The sequence below is a fragment of the Drosophila miranda genome, assembly GCF_003369915.1.
Source record: "Drosophila miranda strain MSH22 chromosome Y unlocalized genomic scaffold, D.miranda_PacBio2.1 Contig_Y1_pilon, whole genome shotgun sequence".
NCBI classification, from domain to species: domain Eukaryota; kingdom Metazoa; phylum Arthropoda; class Insecta; order Diptera; family Drosophilidae; genus Drosophila; species Drosophila miranda.
The window spans coordinates 14,750,970-14,775,396 of NW_022881603.1; the positions used below are offsets into that span (position 1 = coordinate 14,750,970).

The 24,427-nt window shown below is 43.0% G+C and overlaps 3 protein-coding genes, 3 long non-coding RNA genes and 1 pseudogene across 9 annotated transcripts; 3 read left to right on the forward strand and 4 right to left on the reverse strand.

Annotated features, from left to right (window-relative positions):
* The first annotated feature begins 2,096 nt into the window (after positions 1–2,096).
* Positions 2,097–2,598, forward strand: LOC108159043 (COP9 signalosome complex subunit 9 homolog). Its single transcript, XM_017291967.2, has 2 exons — positions 2,097–2,283; positions 2,366–2,598. Exons 1-2 carry the CDS (start codon positions 2,206–2,208, stop codon positions 2,510–2,512), a joined length of 225 nt encoding a protein of 74 aa, XP_017147456.2. The 5' UTR covers positions 2,097–2,205; the 3' UTR covers positions 2,513–2,598.
* LOC117190192 (F-box/SPRY domain-containing protein 1-like) lies at positions 2,585–4,121 on the reverse strand. The gene is made up of 3 exons (XM_033395254.1): positions 3,576–4,121; positions 3,147–3,511; positions 2,585–3,072 (listed from the first exon to the last, which is right to left on the reverse strand). The coding sequence occupies exons 1-3, from the start codon at positions 3,881–3,883 to the stop codon at positions 2,978–2,980; spliced, it is 768 nt and encodes a 255-aa protein (XP_033251145.1). The 5' UTR covers positions 3,884–4,121; the 3' UTR covers positions 2,585–2,977.
* Positions 4,122–4,222: 101 nt separating this feature from the next.
* Positions 4,223–10,955, forward strand: LOC117190191 (transcription factor Dp-like). Of its 2 annotated transcripts, none has more exons than XM_033395253.1 (10): positions 4,223–5,072; positions 8,691–8,839; positions 8,908–8,974; positions 9,039–9,103; positions 9,174–9,232; positions 9,305–9,632; positions 9,703–9,938; positions 10,014–10,096; positions 10,168–10,251; positions 10,314–10,955. In XM_033395253.1, exons 1-10 carry the CDS (start codon positions 4,988–4,990, stop codon positions 10,484–10,486), a joined length of 1,329 nt encoding a protein of 442 aa, XP_033251144.1. In that variant the 5' UTR covers positions 4,223–4,987; the 3' UTR covers positions 10,487–10,955. The 2 variants fall into 2 exon arrangements, with proteins under 2 accessions (XP_033251144.1, XP_033251143.1); XM_033395252.1 differs by lacking the exon at positions 4,223–5,072 and adding an exon at positions 6,110–6,161.
* Positions 7,406–8,224, reverse strand: LOC117190193. Of its 2 annotated transcripts, none has more exons than XR_004473651.1 (3): positions 8,094–8,224; positions 7,614–7,880; positions 7,406–7,556 (listed from the first exon to the last, which is right to left on the reverse strand). It is a non-coding gene; the product is annotated as an uncharacterized LOC117190193 (long non-coding RNA). The 2 variants fall into 2 exon arrangements; XR_004473650.1 differs by having other exon boundaries at positions 7,614–7,819; positions 7,881–8,223.
* Positions 10,956–16,565: 5,610 nt separating the features above from the next.
* Positions 16,566–18,347, reverse strand: LOC117191102 (annotated as a pseudogene).
* Positions 18,348–20,585: 2,238 nt separating this feature from the next.
* Positions 20,586–24,113, reverse strand: LOC117190974. 2 transcript variants are annotated; one of them, XR_004473903.1, is made up of 3 exons: positions 23,744–24,113; positions 20,807–20,922; positions 20,586–20,736 (listed from the first exon to the last, which is right to left on the reverse strand). It is a non-coding gene; the product is annotated as an uncharacterized LOC117190974 (long non-coding RNA). The 2 variants fall into 2 exon arrangements; XR_004473902.1 differs by having other exon boundaries at positions 20,807–21,012.
* Positions 21,157–23,689, forward strand: LOC117190973. The gene is made up of 3 exons (XR_004473901.1): positions 21,157–21,355; positions 21,409–23,437; positions 23,554–23,689. It is a non-coding gene; the product is annotated as an uncharacterized LOC117190973 (long non-coding RNA).
* Positions 24,114–24,427: the final 314 nt, after the last annotated feature.

Below are 24,427 nucleotides of genomic sequence, written 5' to 3' on the forward strand. Positions count from 1 at the left end.
AAAGATTACCCTGAGCTCCGAAACTCCCTAAAAGCATCTGACTACTGGGTATCGTTAAGTCGAGACCCCTGGCTGTGGCAGACGTGTGTGATGGTGTGGCATCTCAGCAACTTATTAATTACAGGAATACTTCATGATCAATGAATGGTTTCAGCGTCTTGAGACGAACATCAAGTACATATTTCTGTGAATGCATGCAATCCAATCGTGGCCAATTGAGATGAATTGTTGCATGCCACACAGCGGTAAACAAAAGTGTAGAGTGCATCGGGGAGTAGCTGCCGCAGGCCAGCGCTAAGTGATTGATGCGTGCTGACTATAAATGGAGATTCTCAGATGCATTATGGATGAGCCATGGGGGGAATTGCCCAGCACGTAGTCTGGGATCCGTATGGGGTTTTGGGTTAGGTGGAAGTGCAACTACCATTAAAATTCGCCCATGCCTCATAAATTCATTGAGTTTGTAGGAACATTTGCCAAGCGTTTAGGTGCATTGACTAAGCGTCCAGGGTCTGTGCCAGTTGATAATGGGGACTCTCCTATTATCTAATCGGTGCGGCGTCTATTTAACGATGCACTTACGAACTTCCAAAAATAATTGTTTCACTTCACATTTGTCTGCTTGCCACACCACGACCCGCTATTATTGCACTTGACAGGTGTTTTCTAGTTTCTATTAATGATTCACCCTTCAGTGATTGAGGCGCCAATTACTTTGAACGCTATTGGCGGCCTGTTCTCCGGTCCGGGATTTTATCCGCTTCGTTCGTGCCATTACCGCTCGCCGAAACGTCTGGCGATATACTGAAATGCCTGACTGCTGACTGACTGCTCGCCGCAGTTGCTGCAAATGTCCGACAAATGGCACGACATAACCGAATCGAAGCGAGTGCAGCAGGATACCCGGAACACGGCCGGATTTAATTTCTTCATGAAATGCAAAATGTGCAGTCGGGAGAATTGCATCGATATTGTGGAAAAGTCAACTTCACGAAGAATTGATAGTCTGGATGGGAAGTCTCTAATTTATCTATGTTCTCCAATGTGGCAGATTTTTTAAGTCCCACGCGAAACATTTTTTTTTTTTTTTTTTTTTTTTAGGTTTTAAGTTACCAAGCTACCCGTGAGTAGCGTGGGATTATTTGGCCGCCCGCCTTTTGAAGGTGGAAATTGCCAAGTCAAAGAATATAAGATGTTGGAGTACTGTTTATAGCTTTACATCAATTTCGTCGATGAAGTCAATTAGTTTTTGGTACGCGCTGATGTTTTCTTTTTCAAAGAATTTGTAAATATCATTATATTTTCTTAGAGATGGGAAGTTTTGCCTTGTTGTGTTGTACTTTGTACAATTGAAAATTAAATGCGAGGCGCTATCGATACTATCGCAATTATCACATATGTTACTAGGAACTACATGCATTTTGGCGAGAGTGTGCCTATCGAATGCGTTACCACTAAGCAGTCTGTTGATTCTTTTAGCGTCAATGGCTTTAAGCTTAGTTTTATTTAGGAACCACGGTTTGGATGATGTTGAGGGGAAAAGCGAGCAGTAACCTCGGTGCTTGATACTAGCAAACTCGGCGTATTCTCTCTCCCATTCTGCTTTTAAGATTCTGTGTATTTCGCACATAGCGTCTTTAAGGATCCATTTAACCACTGTGTATTTTCCTCGTCTGTGGGCTTCTTTGGCTGCTGCGTCAACTGAAGTGTTCTGAGGGATGTTAGCGTGTCCGGGAATGTAGTGAACCTCTACAGTTCTTAGATGTGGATTTTGTTGGATCTTTTCTCTGATTTTGTGGGCGATAGAGTTATCCTGAATGTTCTTCGCCAGAATGAGGGCCCCGTTTCTGCTGTCTGTCAGGAGCGCATGGTCTAATGCCTTCTCGATAGCAAGGAGCTCGGCGGACAACGAGGAAAGGGTTTTGTGCGTGTAATAGCTATCTAAAGAACCTGTCCTATCGTACACGCGAACCATTTCTGCAAATATTTATTCTACGCGGTGGCAGCAGCTGTTTGGCGATATTGCCAGACTGCTTAATTTTTGCTCAGCTGTTAACTTTCAACTATCAATATTTTTCGAAATATATCGATAGCGTCATCGATGGTTTTGTAGCCCCAATGGGCAACGCTGAGAATTTTCACAAAAGATTTTGGTATAAACAAAAGTCAATTCCTTAAATTTAACACAAAAAAAACCAGCTAACAATGGATCTCAATATGAAGCCTTCACTAGCTGCCGATGAGATGTTTTCAGAGGGCCCCGGCTATATGGAAATGGACGAGGTGAGTTTGAAGTCAGCAGGGTGGGGAAAGTCCTAACAAAAAATATGAAAAACAATTAATTATACTACCATGGTATTTATAGTCGGGCGGCGCTACTGGCATGATGATGGATCATATTCCCACCAATGATAAACATGTGCATGCTGATTTTTACAATAATTTCGATGATCTGTTTGACGATGACAATTGGGCCAAAGTCAAGCAAACTGGCGACAATCCCAAACAGTAGATTAAACTTTGTACGTAAGTCGCCCAAAAGGGGACAATTACTATAAGCAAAGGAATACATATGTTGAGTTAATTTCGTTTAGTTCATTATTCTGTTTTATTTGGGCAAATGTCTTGGATAAGGATGTACAAACAATTCTGCAATTGGTTGGCTGCCTACAATTGGTTGGCTGCTATAATATATTCATTTGGTTCGTATAACTAACCTAAATATTGCCGTTCGAGGATAGTGCGGTGGTGGATTTGAACTTTGGCGTGGCGTGGTATAAACTCAACAAAATGCTTAATTTTTGTACAAAAAAGAACCTCGAAACTATATTTAAGATATCAAACTGAGTCGCAAGGGGAATGATTGAAGACATTGATATCGAAAGTACATGTACTCATTAAGGATAAATCTGTATGGATCCATGGAATTTGTTAAACAAATTGTACGTAATTAAGGCTGCATCTGATTATGGCATAGCTAACCGTCTAAGGGGGTGCCACAATAGACCATAGAAACCTCAGTGTTGCCATAGACAGCAGATACTGTGGGAAAAAGCTTTTTATCGGGCAAACCTGAAACCAGATACGGTAAATAGTTGGCAATGAGCATCTAAAATCATTAAAGAATCACCAAATGATAAGCTCACCTCGAAAGGCCACGCCCAGAAACTCGTAGTTCTTTTCAAACGATAAAGTATTATCATCACAGTCCAATATGACGCGAATCCGATCGCCCACCTGATATTTGGGTGCATTGTTCAACAATGGATAACCTCCCTGCATGTCGCCGTTGTGCAATAGATGGTTCTCGACCAGGTTCCAGCCCCAGCTCTGATCATCGGACCCCAACAGGGCCACATAGCCGTGACATTGAAGGGCCGCCTCCTTCGTAGATATCCCAATTACGGCTACTGTTCCGAGTGGACCCTCCCAGATGACTTCCCAGGCATGGCGTCCGTGTCGAAAGCCAATTTTGGCCCTTGCAGCGTCTGTGCTCTGAGCCACGGGGTTCCTAGCAACGAAAGAACATGGAGTCTGCTATATTTTCGTTTAAGCCTACTACCAAACTGTCTTACCGATGCAGGGTGAATCCATTCGGCTTAATATACACATTTCGCGAGCAATCGCTGGGATTCCACGAATGAAAGAACGCTCGCAACTTTGTCTTGTAGGTGGGGACGGGAGACAGCAATTCCGACTTGGTGACTTCCTTTGGCAGCTTGTTCAGACAGTGAAACCGCCAGACGTCGCTGTTCTCGTCGTTTAGGAAGTGGAACCAACTTTTGCAGACTTGCGAACAGCGGCCCAAGTCTTTGAGGTCCAGGTACGAAAATACAACCTCCAAGACATTATAATTGCACAGAGCTGCCACACGATCGACCATTTTGTTGTTGCCTGGAGTCGATAGTGTAGTGTCCTCGCTGTCCTATCCACTACTCGCTTGGCTTTCTCCGCAAGTATTGTATATAGCTCCTGTGACTCGGACTTGTTATATCTTTTCAGGTGTTCTTCTCGGTTTATTATTGTAAGCTAGCTTAATCATTTTTTTTATCATCAAATTTCTGCTTAATTTATTATTTGACTCGAGGTGGGACCGTATAAGACATGAACGAAAAATACCTAGTCGCGGAATGCAGTGGCAGCATTGTTTACAATTTGCGGCGAGTGCTGCAAGTCGATTTCGGAAACCAGCTGCTTCCAACACTGAGCTCGATTGATGCGTAAATTGGCGCGCACTGTCTGCCATTTCATTCGCACCCGCACACTGGCCTGCTCTGCCTTTCCCACATGAAAACGAAAAAGCAACGACTTGGTGGAAATTTTGTGCATATCGTGCTCCGTTCAAAAATACAAATTATTTGAAAGTAATAAAACCACACGAAAGAGTCGATTTCGGGGAATCTTTTGCGATATTGTTTGTGAAAATCGAAGTGCGTTTAGTCTGCGAAAATCGCCATCAAAAACAGTCACCAAAGCAATTTTGCGGCCGCCGCTGTGTGTGTGTGACAAGAAAAAATGCTCTTGTGCTGGAAGTGAACAAAAATGCGCTCGCGCTCGCCATTTTGACTCGAGCTACAACCAATTTTGTACCCATGAATACCGAACCCTAAGTGCATAAAAGTGTAGGCAAAGAGAGGATTAACACACGTGTTTCAATAGTGCAGTGCAGTGAGAAATACACACAAACTACGAATACAAGCACTCACACTAGGCAACCCATACACACATTGCGGCTACGTGCTTTTTTTCTATTCAAGACTTTTTTTTTTTGGCGGCCCTCTAGGAGGTGACAGCCAGAAGAGTACTGTGGTGAGGAGTAGTGTGCGAGAGTGGGGAAAAGTGGGCGAGAGGAAACAGTCGGCTATCTGTGCGGGGTTCGGCACCGGTGATAGCGGCAACGTCGACACTATTGCACCTGCCTACCTGGTTGGGTTTCTATGAAAGGAGTGTGTCCCACTATAACCATAACAGCCAAGTTACTCCTAAGATGGCGCATAACTCTTCAGCAGCAGCAGCAGCGAGCGGTGCAGCTAAAACGGATGAAGTAAACTTCTTCTTTCAAGATGAGCATGGTAAGTGGGCATCTCCATCTCTCTTTAAAGCGGAATACCTCCAAGGCAATTGAAGAGCCTTGCTGTTTTCTATCTTACCGGGAAGGACTTCGGGCTGCCTTGATTAATGAGCATTCTATTTGGTTGTGTGTGTGTGTGTGTGTGTATTATCAGAGGCAGAGGCAAAGTGATACCCACACACTCGTGCACACGCACATTTGGAGGCGGGCGCGATACGATACTACAAAGTTGCATGGGGAGCGTAAAACGCCATCTTTTCTTTTTCGGGTTTCTTTTGCTGACAATATTCATCGTTTGATACGTTTTTAGTGCACGAGAAACAAGCAGCGGACAACTAAAAAACAATAGCTTGCACAACAGGATGAACAAAATAAAGTAAAGTAATGGTAAAGAGGCAGAGAGAGCTACTTTCGAAGTACTAAAATCGGTATGTTCTCTCCGCCCCCACCTACCGTTCAACTATCGCCCAGTTGGCGCGCTCCGTCACACATGCATACATGGACATATTATTCTCCCACTTTTATTTTATCGTACTAGCCAACAGCTGATATGCAGCCCAGCGCTGGCGCTGCTACATTCAGTACGAAAGTTTTGCATCAAAAACCTGCAATATTTTTATTTTTAGTTATAAATAATGATTTTGAATAACATTAGCAAAAGAAAAATTATAAAAACTGCGTGACATTCTGCAATGTGTCACACAGTCGGAAAAAGACCGGAGTGGGAATGAGAGAGAGAGAGAGAGAGCGCGGGCGAACAAGGCTAGAGACAAGAACAACAATGCCACACACACAAACACACAATCTCGTAGGTAAAAAGCTAAACCCCCAAAACGGGCAAACATCAAACAAGTGTAGCGACTGGTATACACGTGTAAGTGTTTGATGCTTGCATCGAACCACGGTCCCACAACTAATTACAGTGAATCCTATTTATTTTTGAAATTTTTGTGTGTTAGTCTGCCAGAATATTATCTCAATACAGTACAAACGTTTTTAGAACTTAAAAGTTGCCGATCTCCAGTCCGCCCCGCTGGCCGGCCCAAGGCGTGTATGCCTGTAGTTAAGCCACTGTGTGCGTCATTTGAAGGTAGGTTGCATACGTGTGAGAGAGAGAGAGAGTTTGTAGCTATTTTTAGTATTCGAAGACCCTTTGCGGTTTTGCTTGTTCTAGGAGTTTGATTTGAGAGCGAAGGCCATCATTTGGTCTCTCCCTTGACCACTCGCTCTGTTGTTATGGTTATGCAAATTTTGGGCGACAGGTGAATAATTATCATACCGAAAGAAGCTAACGTAAAAAACTTGAGTTGCTTAGAAAAGCCGGTTACAAAGACAAAGATGTAAGCCAGGGATGCATACAACTAATCTGGCCCCATAGGTTTTTGATTCTAGTTATGGTCTATATTTTCATAGCATTTGGTACCTTTTTTATCAGAGCAATATTTATCTTTTGGGATAAGGTACCCATATGATCGAGTCTAATTCGATGTTTGTGCAGATCACTTTCAAATTAATGTTTCTTTTAGACAAACTGTGACTTAAAAAGTAGTTCATAAAAATATCGATATTAATGATATTTATAACTCCACCTCTTCTCAGTCATACCTTGCACAATTGCATGTAAAAATCATGTAGAAATACCTTTTTGGTGGTCGCGTTTGACACAAAAAAAAAATAATTTTTAAAAAATTTAAAAAAAACAACAGAATTTTGGTTTAAACTTGGCGGTTCCGTTAATATACCTACATACATATGTAATGTATTTACCAGAACAATTTCAGTATATGTATTTTCCACAACCCTAAGTGATCTGTTTTCGGGTTGTTGCTTCATCCTCTTCTTTACTATACATAGCAATACTTACATATGTGTGTGTGTGTGTTGTATGCACCCTTAAAGTTCTCATTCAGAAATATGTACCTTCGTTATATTTTACTGTTGTTGCAGTCGTTTTCAGTTGCGCGCGCTTGCTGTGTTCACTACCCTCTAGTACCAGGCAACTAGTTCCGAACTGGTGCCGCACTAGCTACCATTCTCACCTCCCTGGTTCCAGATCGATTACCCGCAATGTGTTTCAGCGGAGAATTTAACACATGCATGTCCTAGGGCGGAACCACCCCTGGTTCCCGCTAGATTACCCTTCGATTACCCGTAGCTCAGGAGGTAGTTCCGAACTAGTTACCAGTAGAAAGCCAGCAACTAGTTCCCCACTCGACTACCCTTCGATTACCTGTAGCTAGCTCTGACCTAGTTACCAGTAACTAGTTCCGAACTGACTATTGGTAGTAGTCAATCTGGCAGTCTGGAATAATACAAAAATAAAAACACAATGTCTTTCATTATAACGAATAATTTTTAATTTTATGATGCTTAGCCTACTCCTGCTTTTTGGCAAGACACTTCTTCTTAAAAACCCTTTTCTTCATCCTTTGCATTGCCTTCCGCACAGTGTTTTCGGGGGGCTCATCGCCAGGCGAAATACATTCTGTAATTAATATTTGTTTTAATTTATATATCTCTAGAAGTGTAAATGGTATTTTACCTAGCAAAGCTGCAAAAAATTCTTTGTGGGTCCTAAGGGCCTTCTTCCCTTACGTTATAGGCTAGAACAATTTCCTCACTCAAAATAAAGTTTAAGCCGCTCAAAACGCCAGCTGGCTGGAGAATCGATTTCCTTGCTGTTATCTGTTATCTTTCCTGCACAACGCTAACTTTGCAATGTTAGCTTCCCTTTCACTCTTACGGAGTCTACGCAAATGCCTTTTGCTCATCATTTTATTTGAAATATATAATATATATTTGCACGTACCTGTTTATATTAATTTGATTTATTTATTAACTCTTTTCCACTTTTTTAATAAATGTTTACACAAAAGACTCTTCCAGCGATTAGATGTTGTACAGAAGTGAACAAAATCAACGCATAAAGCAAACGAGGAAAACAAATGCATTTTGTTTGTGTAAATTCTTGTCTCTTTCATTCCACGAGCGCAACTACAGTAAAATATCACGATTAACTTACCATTTCGGTGCTTATTGCATGTCGTGGCTCGGTAAAAACTAGCTGAGTGGGCACTGTAACTCCACGGAATTGCGGTTATTTGCCGCCTTCAAAAACAAACCGGAGGCGGCTTCGTTTTTCGGTTCTTTTTCGACTGGTCCGCGTTCGCTTTCCGCGTAACTAGTTGCAGAACTGGTACATTGTAGTCGACGAAGACCTGGTCCGCGTTCGCTTCCCGCGTAACTAGTTGCAGAACTAGTACATTGTAGTCGACGAAGATTTGGTCCGCGTTCGCTTTCCGCGTAACTAGTTGCAGAACTAGTACATTGTAGTCGACGAAGACCTGGTCCGCGTTCGCTTCCCGCGTAACTAGTTGCGTAGCTAGTTGCGCGGTAAACAGCGCAGAACTAGTTCGAGAGGGGTCAATTGACCCCTTTGGTTCTACAGGGTACATTTGCCTCACAGCGAGGGCTGCACACCGACAATAGTCGAATACACACATGCCAGTGTAATTTGATGTGTGTGTGCGTGTTGGGGATATTGACACAATCGTGTTATCAAATTCTTAGTAGTTCTTCAGAGAGAATCCAATCTGAAACTGCATTTATCTTCTTCTAGGACAAATAGCCACAATGCGGAAGCCGGCACAAGTGAAATCCGAAATGCATAGTGGAAAATCTTCCGTAGTGTATGCCACCAGCTCTTCCGCGCGCAACAGTGTCAGTGGCATTGGCACCGTTGGACGCATAGGCGCGTTCAGTCAGATGGTAAGGCGTCTACTTCGGATCGGAGGGTATCGTATCGTTGCTTAACTCACATTTCACAACCTTCACAGTGCTCCACAAATCAGGGACAGTTCATCCGATTGCAGGACAACGGTACGGTCATTCCAAAAACAGAAAGTAAGCCACAAACACACATAACCTTTCGATCGGTTCTCATGCGATATCCATTGAACAAACACAGATACTTCATACACAACTGGGTCGGCACAGAAGAGCGCCAGCGGGGGCGGCGGCATGTACGACGTGGTAAGTAGCGCGGTACTCTACTCCACCATGCCAACGCGGCATTAACCGAATGTGTGTTTTGCATAAACAGATAAAGGAACGCTTTGAGAGGTTTACGCCAAATAATCCCATTAAAATGAAGTCAAGACTGTAAGTTTCCAGCTGATGCAAGTCAAAAAAAAAAAACAGGAACTAAGCTGATCGTTCTCTTGATTCTAACAGCCATGCCATACAGAGCAACCACTCAACTTCCGCTTCATCCTCGTCAGAACAAAGGAAACGCAAGCCGGACAAGGCCGGCAAGGGTCTGCGCCACTTCTCGATGAAGGTGTGCGAGAAGGTTGAGGAGAAGGGCAAAACCACATACAATGAAGTGGCCGACGACCTCGTCAGCGAAGAAATGAAAAACAATGCATACGACAGTAACTGTGATCAAAAGAATATCCGACGTCGTGTCTACGATGCGCTCAACGTACTGATGGCAATCAATGTTATATCCAAGGATAAGAAGGAAATACGCTGGATAGGACTGCCCGCCAACTCAGCGGAGGTAAGACCGTACAATCCTAAAGTCCTGCGACTATGTCGGCTAATGCTATGTGTCCCTATCAATTCACTAGCAATTTCTGGCGTTGGAAGAGGAGAATAGTCTCCGGCGGGAGCGTATCAAACAGAAAAATGATATGCTGCGCGAAATGATTATGCAGCATGTAGCATTCAAAGGCCTAGTCGAGCGAAACAAGCGGAATGAGAGCCAGGGCGTGGTGCCCTCAGCCAATGCATCCTGTCAGCTGCCGTTCATCATAGTTAACACGCACAAATCGACCAAGATCAACTGCAGCGTGACCAACGACAAGTGAGTCCAACATCTCATAGTTCCCCCAAATCCTACCACTCATTCACAATTCATTGCCCTGTCCGTACTATGTAGGTCCGAATACATATTCAAGTTCGACAAGACATTTGAAATGCACGATGACATTGAAGTCCTCAAGCGTATGGGCTTCTGTTTGGGTATGTAATCTCCGAGGCGAATCCCCCTCCACAGTTTTCAGTAAACTAATTGATTTTTTCAACCATTCTAGGCTTGGATAAGGGTAAGTGCATGCCCGAAAAGATTGAGCGCGTGAAGAATTGGGTCCCACCAAATCTAGCCAAATATGTAGAAGGTAATTTTCATATCGGATAAAAACCTCAATCAAAATATCTACAATACCATTCCGTTTTCTAGCTTATGGAGCCGGAAAAACTGGAGAAACCATGTACGATTCCGACGACGAGGATACCGAGTTCACAGTGTACAATGATTCTCAAAGCTTGTCACAAAACACAACACAGCGCACCATTGGTGACGGTCTCAAGCTGGAGCTGGACGATGACGAGCTGGAGGATGACATAGATTGAGCTGACGATGCCGCTCACATTGCACATGCAATGGCCGATGCGGACGGGGATGCAGAAGATTCATTTAGTTTTACGTTTATCAATGCTTTGCTAGGATTGCCACGTCCCCCACACGGTTAAACTTGTCGGCTCCCCTATCACCCTACCACCATCCCACCCACAGTTGGTTTTTTTTTTTTTAAATTTCAATGAGACTTTATTAACTTATACAATATTGCTATAATTATCGTCTAAACAACATGGGGGAAAATCATAAGTGAATGGTTTCGCATACGCATTTTCCCTTGGATCTTTCAAGATTTATGTTTAAGCTGAATGAGTTTTTAAAAAATAGTTTGTCTAGTTAAGCGAAAAGTGTACACAACATATTAAGCAATTGAATTGCATATTGCTGCAATGGGAATAACTGACAAGCAAACGAGTTAATAAAGCGGATGCATATTGTAAAATATGATATAAACAAAGAAAACCTATATATTTTTCTTAACCTCATTTTGCATACCCTCTCAGCAAACCCGAGGAACGAGTTTCTAACTAAAACTGCGTGGAGGCTGAACTGGGCTGAAAGCCACCACACATTTGGAGGAGGAAATGAGTCATGGAACTCGGTTTGTTGTTGTAGTTTACTTTAGTTCATTGGGATCGGATCGCAGAGCAGAACAGTCTTACATACAAATTCAAAAACCTTAAATGGAAATATACTTACAAAAGGCGGAAGCTATGATCTTTCGTATCTTTCGTAGTGATCAGACGTGTTTTTGTTTTGCGCTCCGCATTTTTTCCTTTTGTTTTGAATAAACAGCCGGTGTTTTCCTAACTAAATTCTAAATTTACTTCCTAACCAGACAACAATCTGGAAACCTATTCTATTACGCGAGTGCATGCCTTTTGATTTTTGTTAAAACATTATTTAACTTTTTATTTTTCGGCGTCGGCTTGTGCTTGTGCTTGTGTTTGTGTTGTTGCAGTGAGTGAGTACGCATTACATTGCATTGCAGTCCGCTCTCGTCTGGTAGCTTTTGTTGTTTTATCACTCTCTCGCTATCACCTCAACTTCAATAACTGTTCTTTCTCTCTCGCTCTTTAAACTTTCTGAGCACTAGCGCTCTCTGCTTAGTAGCTCTCGCTATAACCGCTCTCCACTCTGCTCTCTTTTTTTACCAATTCCGCTTTGAGCGTTGTCTGGCACATTGGTCTGATACCAATTTGTTTTGCAAATAATAGTATATATATAAATAAATAATAAAATAAAATGGAATACGCTGTGGTCTGTGCCAAAAAAAGCTGTAAGAAGCAGATCACCCACGATCAGCCGAATGTCCCCTGCTGGCTCTGCGACAGCGTAGTGCACGCAAAATGCGCTGGATTTTCTGGCCTCGTGAGTGATGCTATAGCCAAACGTAATGGCTTGCATTACAGTTGCGAGGCATGCCGTGCGGTGGAGAGAGACATGGTGGCTTTCATGAGGCAGACGCGGAGTGGCTTTAAGGAGCTGACCGTTGGTTTTAAAAACCAATACGATCGGCTCCTAGCCATGGAGGCTCAGTTTAGCGGTTTAAAACTGCTGAATGAGTCTCCGAGGCGCAAAAAGGTCACTCCGCGGGATCTGCAATTGCCAACCGTCACTCAGCCGTGCGCCGCCGAAAAACTGACTCCGACCACTCCAAGTGTGCAGCAGTTGATCTCGTTGACCACTCCAAGGGCAACGACAGCTGCTGGCGACGCAGATTCGGTAGCCGAATTCATCGCCTCGGAGAATGTGCAGCCAAGTACGTCTGCAGCGTCCGTGTCCGTGGTGTCCGCAAGTTCGCTAGTTGTCCCGTCTATACCGATCCCACCAGTAAATAGACGTTCCGGACCTCCGGATATTGCCACCACAGGTACTAGGCCTGTGGTGACTAAACCACTGGTGGGAGTCCCACCAAAACGACAAGTTTTTGTTTCACGGCTGGCCCCTGACCTCACATCTAATGATGTAATTGCTTTTATTCAAAGCAAAATAAAAGCCGTGGGTTTAAAGGTGGAGAAATTTAACTTCTCTTATGCCAGGGAGATAGCCTCGTTTAAGATAAGCATCTCCCCAACTCAATTTGTACCATTTGCTCCGCCAAATTTTGGCCGGAGCATTTGGTGGTGAAGGAGTTTAAGGCTAAGAAGAAGAATAGGCCCCCCATATCCCTTCCAAACCTTTCCAGTGTGCCACCCTCAACCTCAACCTCAACTTCCTCTTCCTCAACTTCCCGTCTTGCTTCCACCTTTCCAAAAAACTAACTTCTCTTTTAGTAACCTATCAGAATGTAAGAGGCTTGCGTAGTAAGCTCAGCATTCTTTTCCGGGATAGTGTTGCATTTGCTTCCCACGTTATTGTGTTTACTGAAACCTGGTTAAAGCCGGACATTTTTAGTTCCGAGGTTTTGGCAGGTCGGTACACAACTTTTAGAAAGGACCGTTCGTCTCGACGGGCAGGGGGGGTTCTAATTGCAGTGGACTCTTACTTCACGTCGGAACACTTCACAGTCCAAGTTCAACAGGAACTGGAATTCCTGTGTGTAAAACTGATTCTTCCCGCTTTCGCTATATTCATTACTTGCTCGTATATCCCACCTTCTTCGGATATTTCAATTTATGAGCAGCACTTGTCCGCTTTAACCGCTGTTTCTTCCTCGCTATCTGATAAAGATCGTATGATAGTTCTTGGTGACTTCAACTTGCCAGGAACTGTTTGGTCTTCGGTAAACGAGTCTAGTATCCTAGTGCCCATGTCACGACATGACTTTGTTGACGGCTTGCTTGACCTATCCCTGTCTCAAGTCAACCATGTGAATAATTCCTTGGGTCGATTGCTTGATCTGTGCTTTGTATCGGATCCGACCATAGTGTTGTTAACCCGAGCCCTTCCGCTCACTATACCTGAAGACGCCTACCACCCTACTTTCGAGGTGTCGCTAGATATAGGACCAACTGTATTGGATCGGTCGAGTAGGCTGCCCGAACGTGTCCGCTGCTTTCGTAAAGCCGAGTTTGCGAAGCTTAATAACCTCATTAGGGATTTTGATTGGTCCGCTTTGTACTTGTGCACTGATATCATAAAAGGCACAAACATTTTTTACAATGCTCTTGGCACATTTTTCGATTCTTGTGTCCCGCTTTCTTGTCCGACTAGATCTGGAAAACCCCCTTGGTTTACCAAAGAGTTATCCAGTCTAAAAAACTTAAAATCAAGACTTTATAAAAAATTTCAAGAAGTGGGTTCTCCTACTTCTCACTCTCGCTATGTATTAGCTCGGTCAAACTTTTCAGTTCTTAATGCTCAATGCTATAAGAACTACCTATCTCGATGCAGGATACGTTTTTCTCAGGACCCTAAACAGTTTTACAGCTTCGTAAACAGTAAGCGTAGAACGTCCGCACACCCATCCTCGCTATCATTTTGTAATACGTCGGCAAATAATGATCAGGCAATTGCCGATCTTTTTGCCCAATTCTTCCAAACCACCTATTCTGAGGAAAGCTACTCTGGTCATCCGTACCCATACGGTTTACCGAGGTCGAACGGCATTTTCAGTCCCTTGTTAAATGAATGTTCCCTACTTCATGATCTTCGACTAGTTAAGCCGGTGTTTTCACCGGGTCCAGACGGGGTTCCAGGTTGTGTACTCAGGTACTGCGGCGAGGCTCTGTGTGGACCTTTGCTTAAACTATTCACCCTATCCATTGATTCTTCTTGCTTCCCCCGATCTGGAAGGAATCGTTTATAATTCCTCTCCATAAAAAAGGTAGCAAGTCTGATGCAAAAAATTATAGAGGTATAGCAAAGTTATCCGCTATTCCTAAAATGTTTGAGAGGGTTTTAACTCCGCACTTGCAACATCTCTGCAAGTCACTTATATCTCCAACTCAGCATGGATTTATAAGGCGGCGATCAACCACCACGAACTTGTTAGAGTTTACCTCTTTCATTATTAAAGGCTTTCAAGGTAACTTACAGACGGATGTTATTTACACCGACTTTAGTAAAGCATTCGACTCTGTAAACCATTCCCTTTTAGCGCATAAACTTGACCTTTTAGGGTTTCCGCCCAACCTCCTGAGATGGATTTCTAGCTATCTTTGTTCTAGGTCTCAAAGAGTCCTCTTCAAAAACTCCCTCTCTTTCCCAGTAAAGGTTTCTTCGGGAGTACCACAAGGCAGCCATCTAGGCCCCTTACTCTTCACACTCTTTATTAATGACTTACCTTCAGTATTAACATACTCTCGAGTACTTATGTATGCGGATGATGTTAAACTCTGTGTCCAGTACAAGGACATTTCATTTCATTCTCGCTTGCAATCCGATCTCAATAACTTTCAGTCATGGTGTTGTGCAAACTTGTTACACCTTAATGCCTCGAAATGCAAAGTTATGACATTTCATCGTTCTAGCCCTTTGTTGGCTCCTTACACCCTATTTGGTGGTTCTCTTGAGAGAATTACCCTGGTGGATGATCTGGGTGTTATGTTAGACCCCAAGTTAAAGTTTTCCGAACACATTTCTACCATGGTAAATAAGGCCATGAGCGTGCTTGGGTTTATAAAGAGGTGGTCAAAGGAATTTGACGACCCCTATATAACAAAGACTCTCTATACCTCGCTTGTTCGTCCGATCTTAGAATACGGCTCCTGTGTATGGTGCCCTCAGTACAAAGTACACCAGGACCGTATAGAATCAGTACAGAAAAACTTTTTACTCTTTGCTCTGCGGGGCCTTAACTGGGATGCGGGTGTAAGACTCCCATCTTACTCTAGTAGACTACTATTAGTAAACCTCCCATCCTTAGTTAACCGTAGAAAAATGCTTGGTGTGATATTTATGCACAACTTGATCAGGGGTGACATAGACAGCCCTGATCTGTTGAGCCGCATAAACTTCACGATTCCTATTAGACTGACTAGAAATTTTATACCGTTGTTCCTTCCACTTTGTAGATCGAATTATTCCTTGCATGAACCGTTTAGGGTCTTATGCTCGGATTATAATTCCCTCTACCATATTATATCCACCACTAATTCTCTTCCTCTTATTAAATTATTAATCCTTACACACCTTTCTATTAATTAGTAACTGTAGTGGTATTTGTACTTTGATTGCATGCTTAGTTTCTTAGTAAGTTTAGTACTAATTTTCCTCGAATGTTAGTCTAATAGCTATCTTTCTTGCATGTTCGCGTTTGGTTCGGCTACGCACCGCGCGTCATGCGGCAGCGCCCCTCGGTCGGTTGGGCGGGAGGAGGGCTGCGTTTTGCCTGGGATCCGCGCGTAACAGCCTTCTGCTGGTGTCACACGGGCCACTTGACGGTGCAGGAACTGCATCGCCTCTTGAAAGATGCAGTCATTGCATGTCAACGTCCACACTATCTTAAAATACAACAGGTCAACCGAAGATACATACTTAAACTAAAGATATGTTTTAGGCATAGCTCGCAAACGACGGTCAACACTTTTTCCCTTTGCTGTCTCGTCACTGACAAAACCGAAAAAGACCACGAAGACACGGTCTCTCACTGAGCAGAACACTTTTTGTCTCTTCGCTTGTGTTATGTGTTTCGGGTTTTCGGGTGAGCCCGACACACGATCGTGTCTCACAATAACAACTTAGAAAGACACTTTGGTCAAGCGCTCACAGCAAAAGTGTCTTTAGATGAGCAGAACCAAAAAAGTGTCTGAGTAAAGTGTTTTTAGTTTTTTTTTCGTGTATATGTTTATTTATTCATGTTTTCCGCATCTTTTGGGCTATTGTATTGTAATATGTATATTTATTTGCAAAATTGGCAAACGAAAATTTTCGTTTTGCTTTTCACGATTCATTTTAAGCTCCAATAGTCAAACAGTATAGAATTCACAAAAATTGATAGTTGCCATAAGCATCACACGTACAAGCACGCATACATACGCAAGAGACACTTTGTTCGTTCACTCGCGACAAGATGCTCAGTGAAAAACAGGAACAAAAGAGAAGTGAAAAAATCGGTCTTTGCTTGAGCGAAGAGCGAGTTGAGCAAAAACAGATTTAATCGGGTCTTTTCAGTCCATTTTCTCAATGTGTCCGTCAATGAGAGGTTTTTATCAGACACGCCGAAAGTGTCAACAGTTATTTGCGAGCTATGGTTTTAGGACTGTGCACGGGGGGGCCACTGGCTGGGGTAATTCAAGCGAAACCCTCTTTAAGTGCCGCTGTTGCAGTTGAGGGCGGCCCAAGGGGTGCCTGTTGCTGGGCCGCCAGGTTGAAGTCGTAGTTCATTTGTTGATCCAACGGCGGTGCGAGAAAAGCATCTGTAAAAAGATTCATCAGCTCGGGTCGCGGCTGGGTGGGTTTAACTTGTTCCTGATGATCCTGGCGTAGTTGCTGCGGTGAGTTGTCGTAGCTAATGGGAATGATGCCTGAAGTCTGGCCATTTGTTGTGGCCAAGGCCCAGGCGGTATTGAGCAGATTGAGAGTCTGTTGGATCTCGCGGGGGGCCACCTGGAGCGACTGGCCGGCACTCAGCGAGAGTTCACTCTGATTCCGAGCGGCGAAATCGTACACAGCCTGGGTGTGAATCGGTGCGACCCACTTGGATGGATTGCGGGCTGCGAGAAACAAAAACATACAAGAATTATACCCGGGACTTATCACATTTCTCACGGCTTATCGGCCAGATTAATAGCACATGGCGAGAGCAAAGTGCTCGCGATTAGATAAAGCAAGTGTGCAATGTGCATAAGGTTTATGTACCTTCCTCCTGGGCTGTGTTCGTTACCGAGCCCAACAGCTTCATGATCAGATAGGGAGCCGTGAATATAAAGCTTATGAAGGCTGTGGTCCCCCTCCGACCTGACTATGGTTTTCGTTGAGAGCTTCAGCAAAGGCTTTTTTGAAGGCCTCCGAAGAAGGATCTAAATTCGATAATCGCAGCCAGAAAAGAATCCTACAAGTATGTACGTTCAGTAAAGCCAGTGTTAAATCTCTTTCCGATTGCTACTCACTTTCTGTAGATCCATTTCAGCCCTCGGAAGATGGCAAATGTCGTCCAGAACTGCGCAAAAACGCTGCGCGGACGTCCAAAGTTCGCTGCCACGCCGAGAATGGCCCGAAATGAGCTCGTTAACGCAAAGAATGTCGAGTCCAGCATGGAGGCAATGTTCCCAATGGCCGATACTAAGGACTCTATACTCTGGAACGCTGGACGCGAGCTTGCCTCGGCCATCTGGATGAATCGCTGTTCCGGATCAATGCCCCCCATACCGCCAAATCTGTTGTAGCCTCCGCCAAAGTCACCGCCATACGACCTGTACGGAGCTCCCCAACCGCTACCAAATTGGCCCATTCCTCCATATCCTCCTCCGAATCCTCCTCCGAATCCTCCTCCCGAGTTGTAGCCGCCATAGCCACCAGCGCAGCTATTGTTTCCATATGCTCCGCCATATCCATATTGCGTCTGTTGAAACGGCGACAGTGGAAGTGGTGGGGCGAGGTTTGGTAGAGCACGCACATTACCGGCGAAGGGTGTGCGCAGCACTGCATCTGGCGGAGGCCCACTGGAAAATCCGGGTCCAACAATGCTCGTCGGCGGCACTAAAGGCGCCTCGTTGATCACAGCGTTACGAAGATTATTTTTGTCGGCCATGGCGATAGCTAAAAACTGTCGTATGTAGCTCCGCTGTTGGCAATGGGCTTTGTGAACTTTACCCCAAATGAGTAGCGAGCGGGGGGAGGGACTGTTGTACTTTTATCTCCGCCTAGTCGTATACAATTATGTGGTAGAGTGATGTGGTGTGTGCGGGTGGGGCTGCTATTGTTTTGCCAATTAGCTCACTTCTGTTTTCGTACACGATGACTGCAAACAGGGGCAGACACTCCTTCAGAAATTTACTTGGTGAAATTTTTTTTAATAATGAATATGTCTAACAGTTTTGATACTTAATGTTATCGATAGTCTGGCGCTGCCAGATGTGATCCTTTTCCAACCATTTGGCAACAGAGCCAGAAGTTGTTATCGGCATCGATACTTTGCGTTCGATTATTATTTCGATATTGAGAAACTCCCACCACCAGCGATCAGCTGTCGCGACTTATCGAAGCACTGCCATCTCAATTGCCGAACAAAACAAACAAAAATCGTAACATTGCCGTACATGCCAGATGTTGACAGCCATCAGGCCATTACCCGGCATCATTCAGTCGATGACAATGAGCGGCTGGCCTACAAGCTGGAAGGAGTCACGGCGCTGGCCCTGGACCAACAGTCCGATATGATCTACTATGCCCATGGCTAGCGAATCTATGGAAAGAGCAAGTATGCAACGAATATGGGGATCCTTTGGACACATGTGTAATCCCCTCCCTTGTTTCCATGCTCATCTCGCAGGTGATTAACATTGCCGCCTTGGGGGGATTTATGTACTGGCTGGACGACAAGACCGGAGTGGAACGGATCACTGTCAACGGAGAGCGTCGTTCCGCGGAGCTGCAGCGTCTGCCGCGGATCACCGACATCAGTTTCGCAAATTCTTAAACTAACAATATCCAACTCGCCATTCCCACAGCTTTGCATATCGGCCAAGCAGATCAATGAGATTGTAAAACCTCAGCCCAAGCCCAAAACTGTTAATCTCCTTGATGACAGTCCATCGTTGAGTCCCATTCCAACGCAGACTCCTCTTAATGATGCGACGAATGATCTGTCTTGGCCCATCTTTAATGACGGGCCGTCGTCTTTGAGTGCCTCAAAATCCTCCCAAAAAGCCTGCGAAACCGTTGCCAAAGTATATCTTTGACGATGATCTGGAAGATGACTTCCATTTTGCCCAAGCCAAAGCCGCCAGAACAAAAATTTAAATCCTCCCTACTCGATGACGATGATTTGGATTTAGATGATTTCGATGCAGCCGAACAAACTCTCAGAGAGATTAGTTAGAAAAAACTCTGTTTGATGAGGACGACCAGTATGATGTCACTGATTTGTTTGGCTCAAAGAAGATCTTCATATAAAATTAATGAAATATGGTATACAAAGGCATATACTACGGCCTACACGCAACATGTCTTAAAATACCAGCAACATTGCGACTGTTTTTTTTTTTGTTGAACTATTTTGTTTAAATCTTGTTTTAGGCAAAATACAATAAAAGTAAGGACTAAAAACTAGCCAATCTTGTAGAAAATTATTTCACCAATGGCCTAAAATTATGTTGGCAGAACTAAGGGTTTTAGTTAGCCAGAATTATTCAACGGAATCTAAATTGAGCAATATAAACGTTTATCCTCTTTCGTTTTGTTTGACCCGTTAAAACCTTTTTTTGTTTGACCTATTTCGCTAAAACCTTTTTTTCGACAAGATCCAATACAAACCAGTATATAAAATAAGCCAGTTAAGAAAAAATTGATTAATCGGCATGGCTAAATGTGCTATCTAGCTAATAATATTCGACGAAACAATATGGTTTCCAATCCTTAACCTATTATAAGCCAAGGGGGTATTTCAATTTTCCACCGGAAATAATGAAAATTGACTAGTTTTTTGCGCAAGAAAGAAGGCTTGAATCTACAAGGAGAATTTACAATCGTTAATATTTCCGCCATTTACCTCAAGTAGTTGAACTATTTAAATAGAGGGGGCTTAAGTGGGCTAAGTTCGGGTTTTCATCATACGAGAAGCTATATTGTTGTTAAGGAACCAAAATTTAGCCAAAAACAATAAAAGTCAAGTATTTAATAAGCCAGTCAAATAGAAAATTAATTCATTAATCGGATAAAATTATGTGGGCAGGCCTGAAAGTTCTATCTATCTAGTAATATTCTACGGAATATCAAAATCGAGGAATATGTATAATAATAACTTGAATTCGTCAGTATATTTACGGTATAGTTTAAAATGAGACGGTATATTTTGGTATATTTCTGAGGGTCGGACCACTAACCAGTACCCCAGAGTGACGTCATCATGAGAGAGAGAGAGAGCGCAGAGAGAACATCTTTGCATGTGTTAGTACACACGCAATATGTTTCGACAAAAATATATATTTTTATTGGTAGTAGTCAATCTGGCAGTCTGGAATAATACAAAAATAAAAACACAATGTCTTTCATTATAACGAATAATTTTTAATTTTATGATGCTTAGCCTACTCCTGCTTTTTGGCAAGACACTTCTTCTTAAAAACCCTTTTCTTCATCCTTTGCATTGCCTTCCGCACAGTGTTTTCGGGGGGCTCATCGCCAGGCGAAATACATTCTGTAATTAATATTTGTTTTAATTTATATGAAAAATTTTTAAATCTCTAGAAGTGTAAATGGTATTTTACCTAGGAAAGCTGCAAAAAATTCTTTGTGGTTCCTAAGGGCCTTCTTCCCTTACGTTATAGGCTAGAACAATTTCCTCACTCAAAATAAAGTTTAAGCCGCTCAAAACGCCAGCTGGCTGGAGAATCGATTTCCTTGCTGTTATCTGTTATCTTTCCTGCACAACGCTAACTTTGCAATGTTAGCTTCCCTTTCACTCTTACGGAGTCTACGCAAATGCCTTTTGCTCATCATTTTATTTGAAATATATACAGGCAGGCTCCGTTTTTCATTTACTTTTGCGGATTACGTTTTCAGCCAAAACGTTTCGTTTTCGTTTTAAGGTGCTCCAGTTTTCACATATTTTTTTTATCGATATGTTTCTTTTTTCATCGTTTCTGGCAAACAAAAACAGCTGACCTGGCTGCTTTGTAAAAATACAGCGTGATTAAAATGCCTTTTATTTTTTCAATTGCTTGTTTTGAAGCAAAACGATTGCAGAAATTACGTGATCTAAGAAGATCTAGACATCTTAGATGCAACACTTGTGTATTTATCATGTCTGACGAACTGTGAGTAACAGCATGCGTATTGAAAATTAAATTGCTAATGGTAAAGCTTTCAGATTTGTGAAGTCATTTCGGATCGACAAAAAAACTTTCAAAATGATTTTGGAGAAAGTTCAACCTCATTTAGGTGTTACCAGGAAGTTATCTCCCTCTACGCAATTGGCTTCAGTAATGCGATATCTCGCCACTGGCTGCTACCAGTGGGCAGTTGCCAAAGACCACCATATAAACATTGGACGCAGTACATTTGGAAAGATTCTTCACAAACTTATTCCGTTGATGGACAGGCTGTTATGTGTTGAGTTCATTTCGTTGCAGATGAATAATCATCAATTGCAACAATCATATGAATATTTCTATCGAAACTTTAAATTGCCTCGAATTGGTGCCTGTGTGGATGGAACTCACATCAGAATACTAAAGCCTGTACAAAACCACTCCGTGTTCTATAATAGGTAAGGATTTTATAGCATGAATGCCATGGTGGTGTGTAACTACAACATGGAGATAATTGCTATTGATGCCACGCACCCTGGTTCCTGCCATGACTCCTTCATTTGGAATCACTCCCCTGCTAGGGAATATTTATCCACGACCATTAATGGGTTTGTTTTGGCTGATTCGGGCTACGCTCTAGAGAGTTTTGTTCTGACTCCTTATAGGAGCGCGGAGATAGCCACCTATCAGCACAGATTCAACATAAAGCATACTGGAGCACGAAATATTATAGAACGCACCATTGGAGTCCTTAAAAGCCGTTTCCGTTGCTTGCAACGCACTTTAAATTACCCACCAATATTTTGTTGCCAAATTATAAATGTATGCTGTGCCCTGCACAATATTTGTAGAAGACGTAATGTCTTAATCGAGGAGGATGTTCGATTTGACGACCCTTTAGACACTGAAAATGAATTCGACGACACTGAAAATAATGGATCATCTATACGCGATGAAATAGCTCAGGCCATTCCTTATTAAAATGCAAAATTTTTCATGTTTTCTTTATGTCATTCGATATTCTTTATAACTAATAAAGCTAAGTTTCACAAAAAAACTAATAGGAAACTAATTATTTCGCAAATTTGTCCAAAATTTGGCTAAATTTGTCTACAAGCGCCTTTTGGACCTCGAGCTTTTCCTTCTCTAACGATTCCATTCGTTCGAAATGTTCCGAAATTTTCTTGGAAATTGCCGACAATTCATCCAGCTGAGCAGCGCAGAGATCGTTGAGGTCCATGGTCTGCGCTGGTCTAGTTCGACGGCGCTTCGGCATGGGCTCCTCCTTCTCTGAGGGTTCGTCCTTCTCTGAGGGTTCCTCCTCAATGGGGTCTTCCATCACGCACTTAACCCCAGTGTCGGCCTCCTTGGTCGTACGGGGGGGAAGTCCATACGCTGGCCCACCTACTCCTTCCACCATTTCGTAGAGGCCACATAGCTTGGCCACTTCCTCCTCCAATTCCCCAAGCGATTGCTGAGCGAAGGGCCCTCCACCTGTAGCTCGAGTTTCTGATTTGTTTTTCGCCATCTTCTTGCGGATGTTTGTTTTCCAATCTGCCCAAACCTGAAATTGTAGAATTGAATATAGTAGTGTGCTACCTTTTGTTGTGCAACACATACCTTTTTCCAACCCAATGCGTCCTTGATTGGCGGCCCAACAGCATTGAGAGCGCCGCAAAGCTCTGCCCACTTGGCATCGACAACAACTCGGTCGCCCTTCACAAATCCTTTTGCCAAGTCCGGGTTGTCTTTCATAAAACCCACCAGGATTTCATCTTAAAGAGATGATTTATGCTTTCCCCTGGATATAAAGAACAAAGCGGTAATTTTGAAATAAAAAATTAATTTGCTGCACTTACATTTTGAAGTCCGAATTAAATTGGGCGGGAAACAGCTGTGCTCACCCAGATGTTCTGTTAAGCGCATGTTACAAGCACAGTCTGAGCTGTTACATGCACATTTGTGCTGTTATACGCAAAAATTGATTACTTGCCAACGTTCCGATAACCAAATAGGAATGCGTCAGCTGCTTACACCAAAACGAAATTTGTTGTTGCTGTGGCCAATTTTGTCCGAACCAAATTTGAGGTTGGGTTAAAATAAAATTATTTATAAAAAAAGCACAAGTTAAATTACCCTGATATAGGTATCAAGTTTATGTTAATGCATCAATAAGTCATCTATTTTTTTCCTTTTGCAATTAGGGTTCGTTTTGTTGTATAAAAAGCCGTTTACTTTTCATTTCGTCAACGAAAATGTTTTCGTTTTGAAAACGAAGAAATCTTGCGGAATGGGAAAAAGAGAGCCCCAATTTATGTGATTTCAAAAGTAAATCGGAAAACTTTTGAGAAAGTGAAAAACGGAGCCTGGCCGATAATATATATTTGCACGTACCTGTTTATATTAATTTGATTTATTTATTAATTCTTTTCCACTTTTTTAATAAATGTTTACACAAAAGACTCTTCCAGCGATTAGATGTTGTACAGAAGTGAACAAAATCAACGCATAAAGCAAACGAGGAAAACAAATGCATTTTGTTTGTGTAAATTCTTGTCTCTTTCATTCCACGAGCGCAACTACAGTAAAATATCACGATTAACTTACCATTTCGGTGCTTATTGCATGTCGTGGCTCGGTAAAAACTAGCTGAGTGGGCACTGTAACTCCACGGAATTACGGTTATTTGCCGCCTTCAAAAACAAACCGAAGGCGGCTTCGTTTTTCGGTTCTTTTTCGACTGGTCCGCGTTCGCTTCCCGTGTAACTAGTTGCAGAACTAGTACATTGTAGTCGACGAAGACCTGGTCCGCGTTCGCTTCCCGCGTAACTAGTTGCAGAACTAGTACATTGTAGTCGACGAAGACCTGGTCCGCGTTCGGTTCCCGCGTAACTAGTTGCGTAGCTAGTTGCGCGGTAAACAGCGCAGAACTAGTTCGAGAGGGGTCGATTGACCCCTTTGGTTCTACAGGGATGTGATTGTATGCTTTTTCAGATTTTTTGAACTCTCTCAGGTCTGGTTCTGTTTTGCCACCAGCATGTTTTAGTGTATGGGTGCACATGCATTCTCACGTACTTT

Bases quoted from the DNA above. Each gene is read 5' to 3' on its own strand.
- LOC117190192 (XM_033395254.1), bottom strand. From the start codon at position 3,883: ATGGTCGATCGTGTGGCAGCTCTGTGCAATTATAATGTCTTGGAGGTT. The intron at 3,512-3,575 runs GTAAGACAGTTT...TTTCGTTGCTAG, and splicing joins AATGGATTCACCCTGCATCG to GAACCCCGTGGCTCAGAGCA. The intron at 3,073-3,146 runs GTGAGCTTATCA...ATCTGGTTTCAG, and splicing joins TCTGGGCGTGGCCTTTCGAG to GTTTGCCCGATAAAAAGCTT.
- LOC108159043 (XM_017291967.2), top strand. From the start codon at position 2,206: ATGGATCTCAATATGAAGCCTTCACTAGCTGCCGATGAGATGTTTTCA. The intron at 2,284-2,365 runs GTGAGTTTGAAG...TGGTATTTATAG, and splicing joins GCTATATGGAAATGGACGAG to TCGGGCGGCGCTACTGGCAT.
- LOC117190191 (XM_033395253.1), top strand. From the start codon at position 4,988: ATGGCGCATAACTCTTCAGCAGCAGCAGCAGCGAGCGGTGCAGCTAAA. The intron at 9,233-9,304 runs GTAAGTTTCCAG...TGATTCTAACAG, and splicing joins ATTAAAATGAAGTCAAGACT to CCATGCCATACAGAGCAACC. The intron at 9,939-10,013 runs GTGAGTCCAACA...CGTACTATGTAG, and splicing joins TGCAGCGTGACCAACGACAA to GTCCGAATACATATTCAAGT.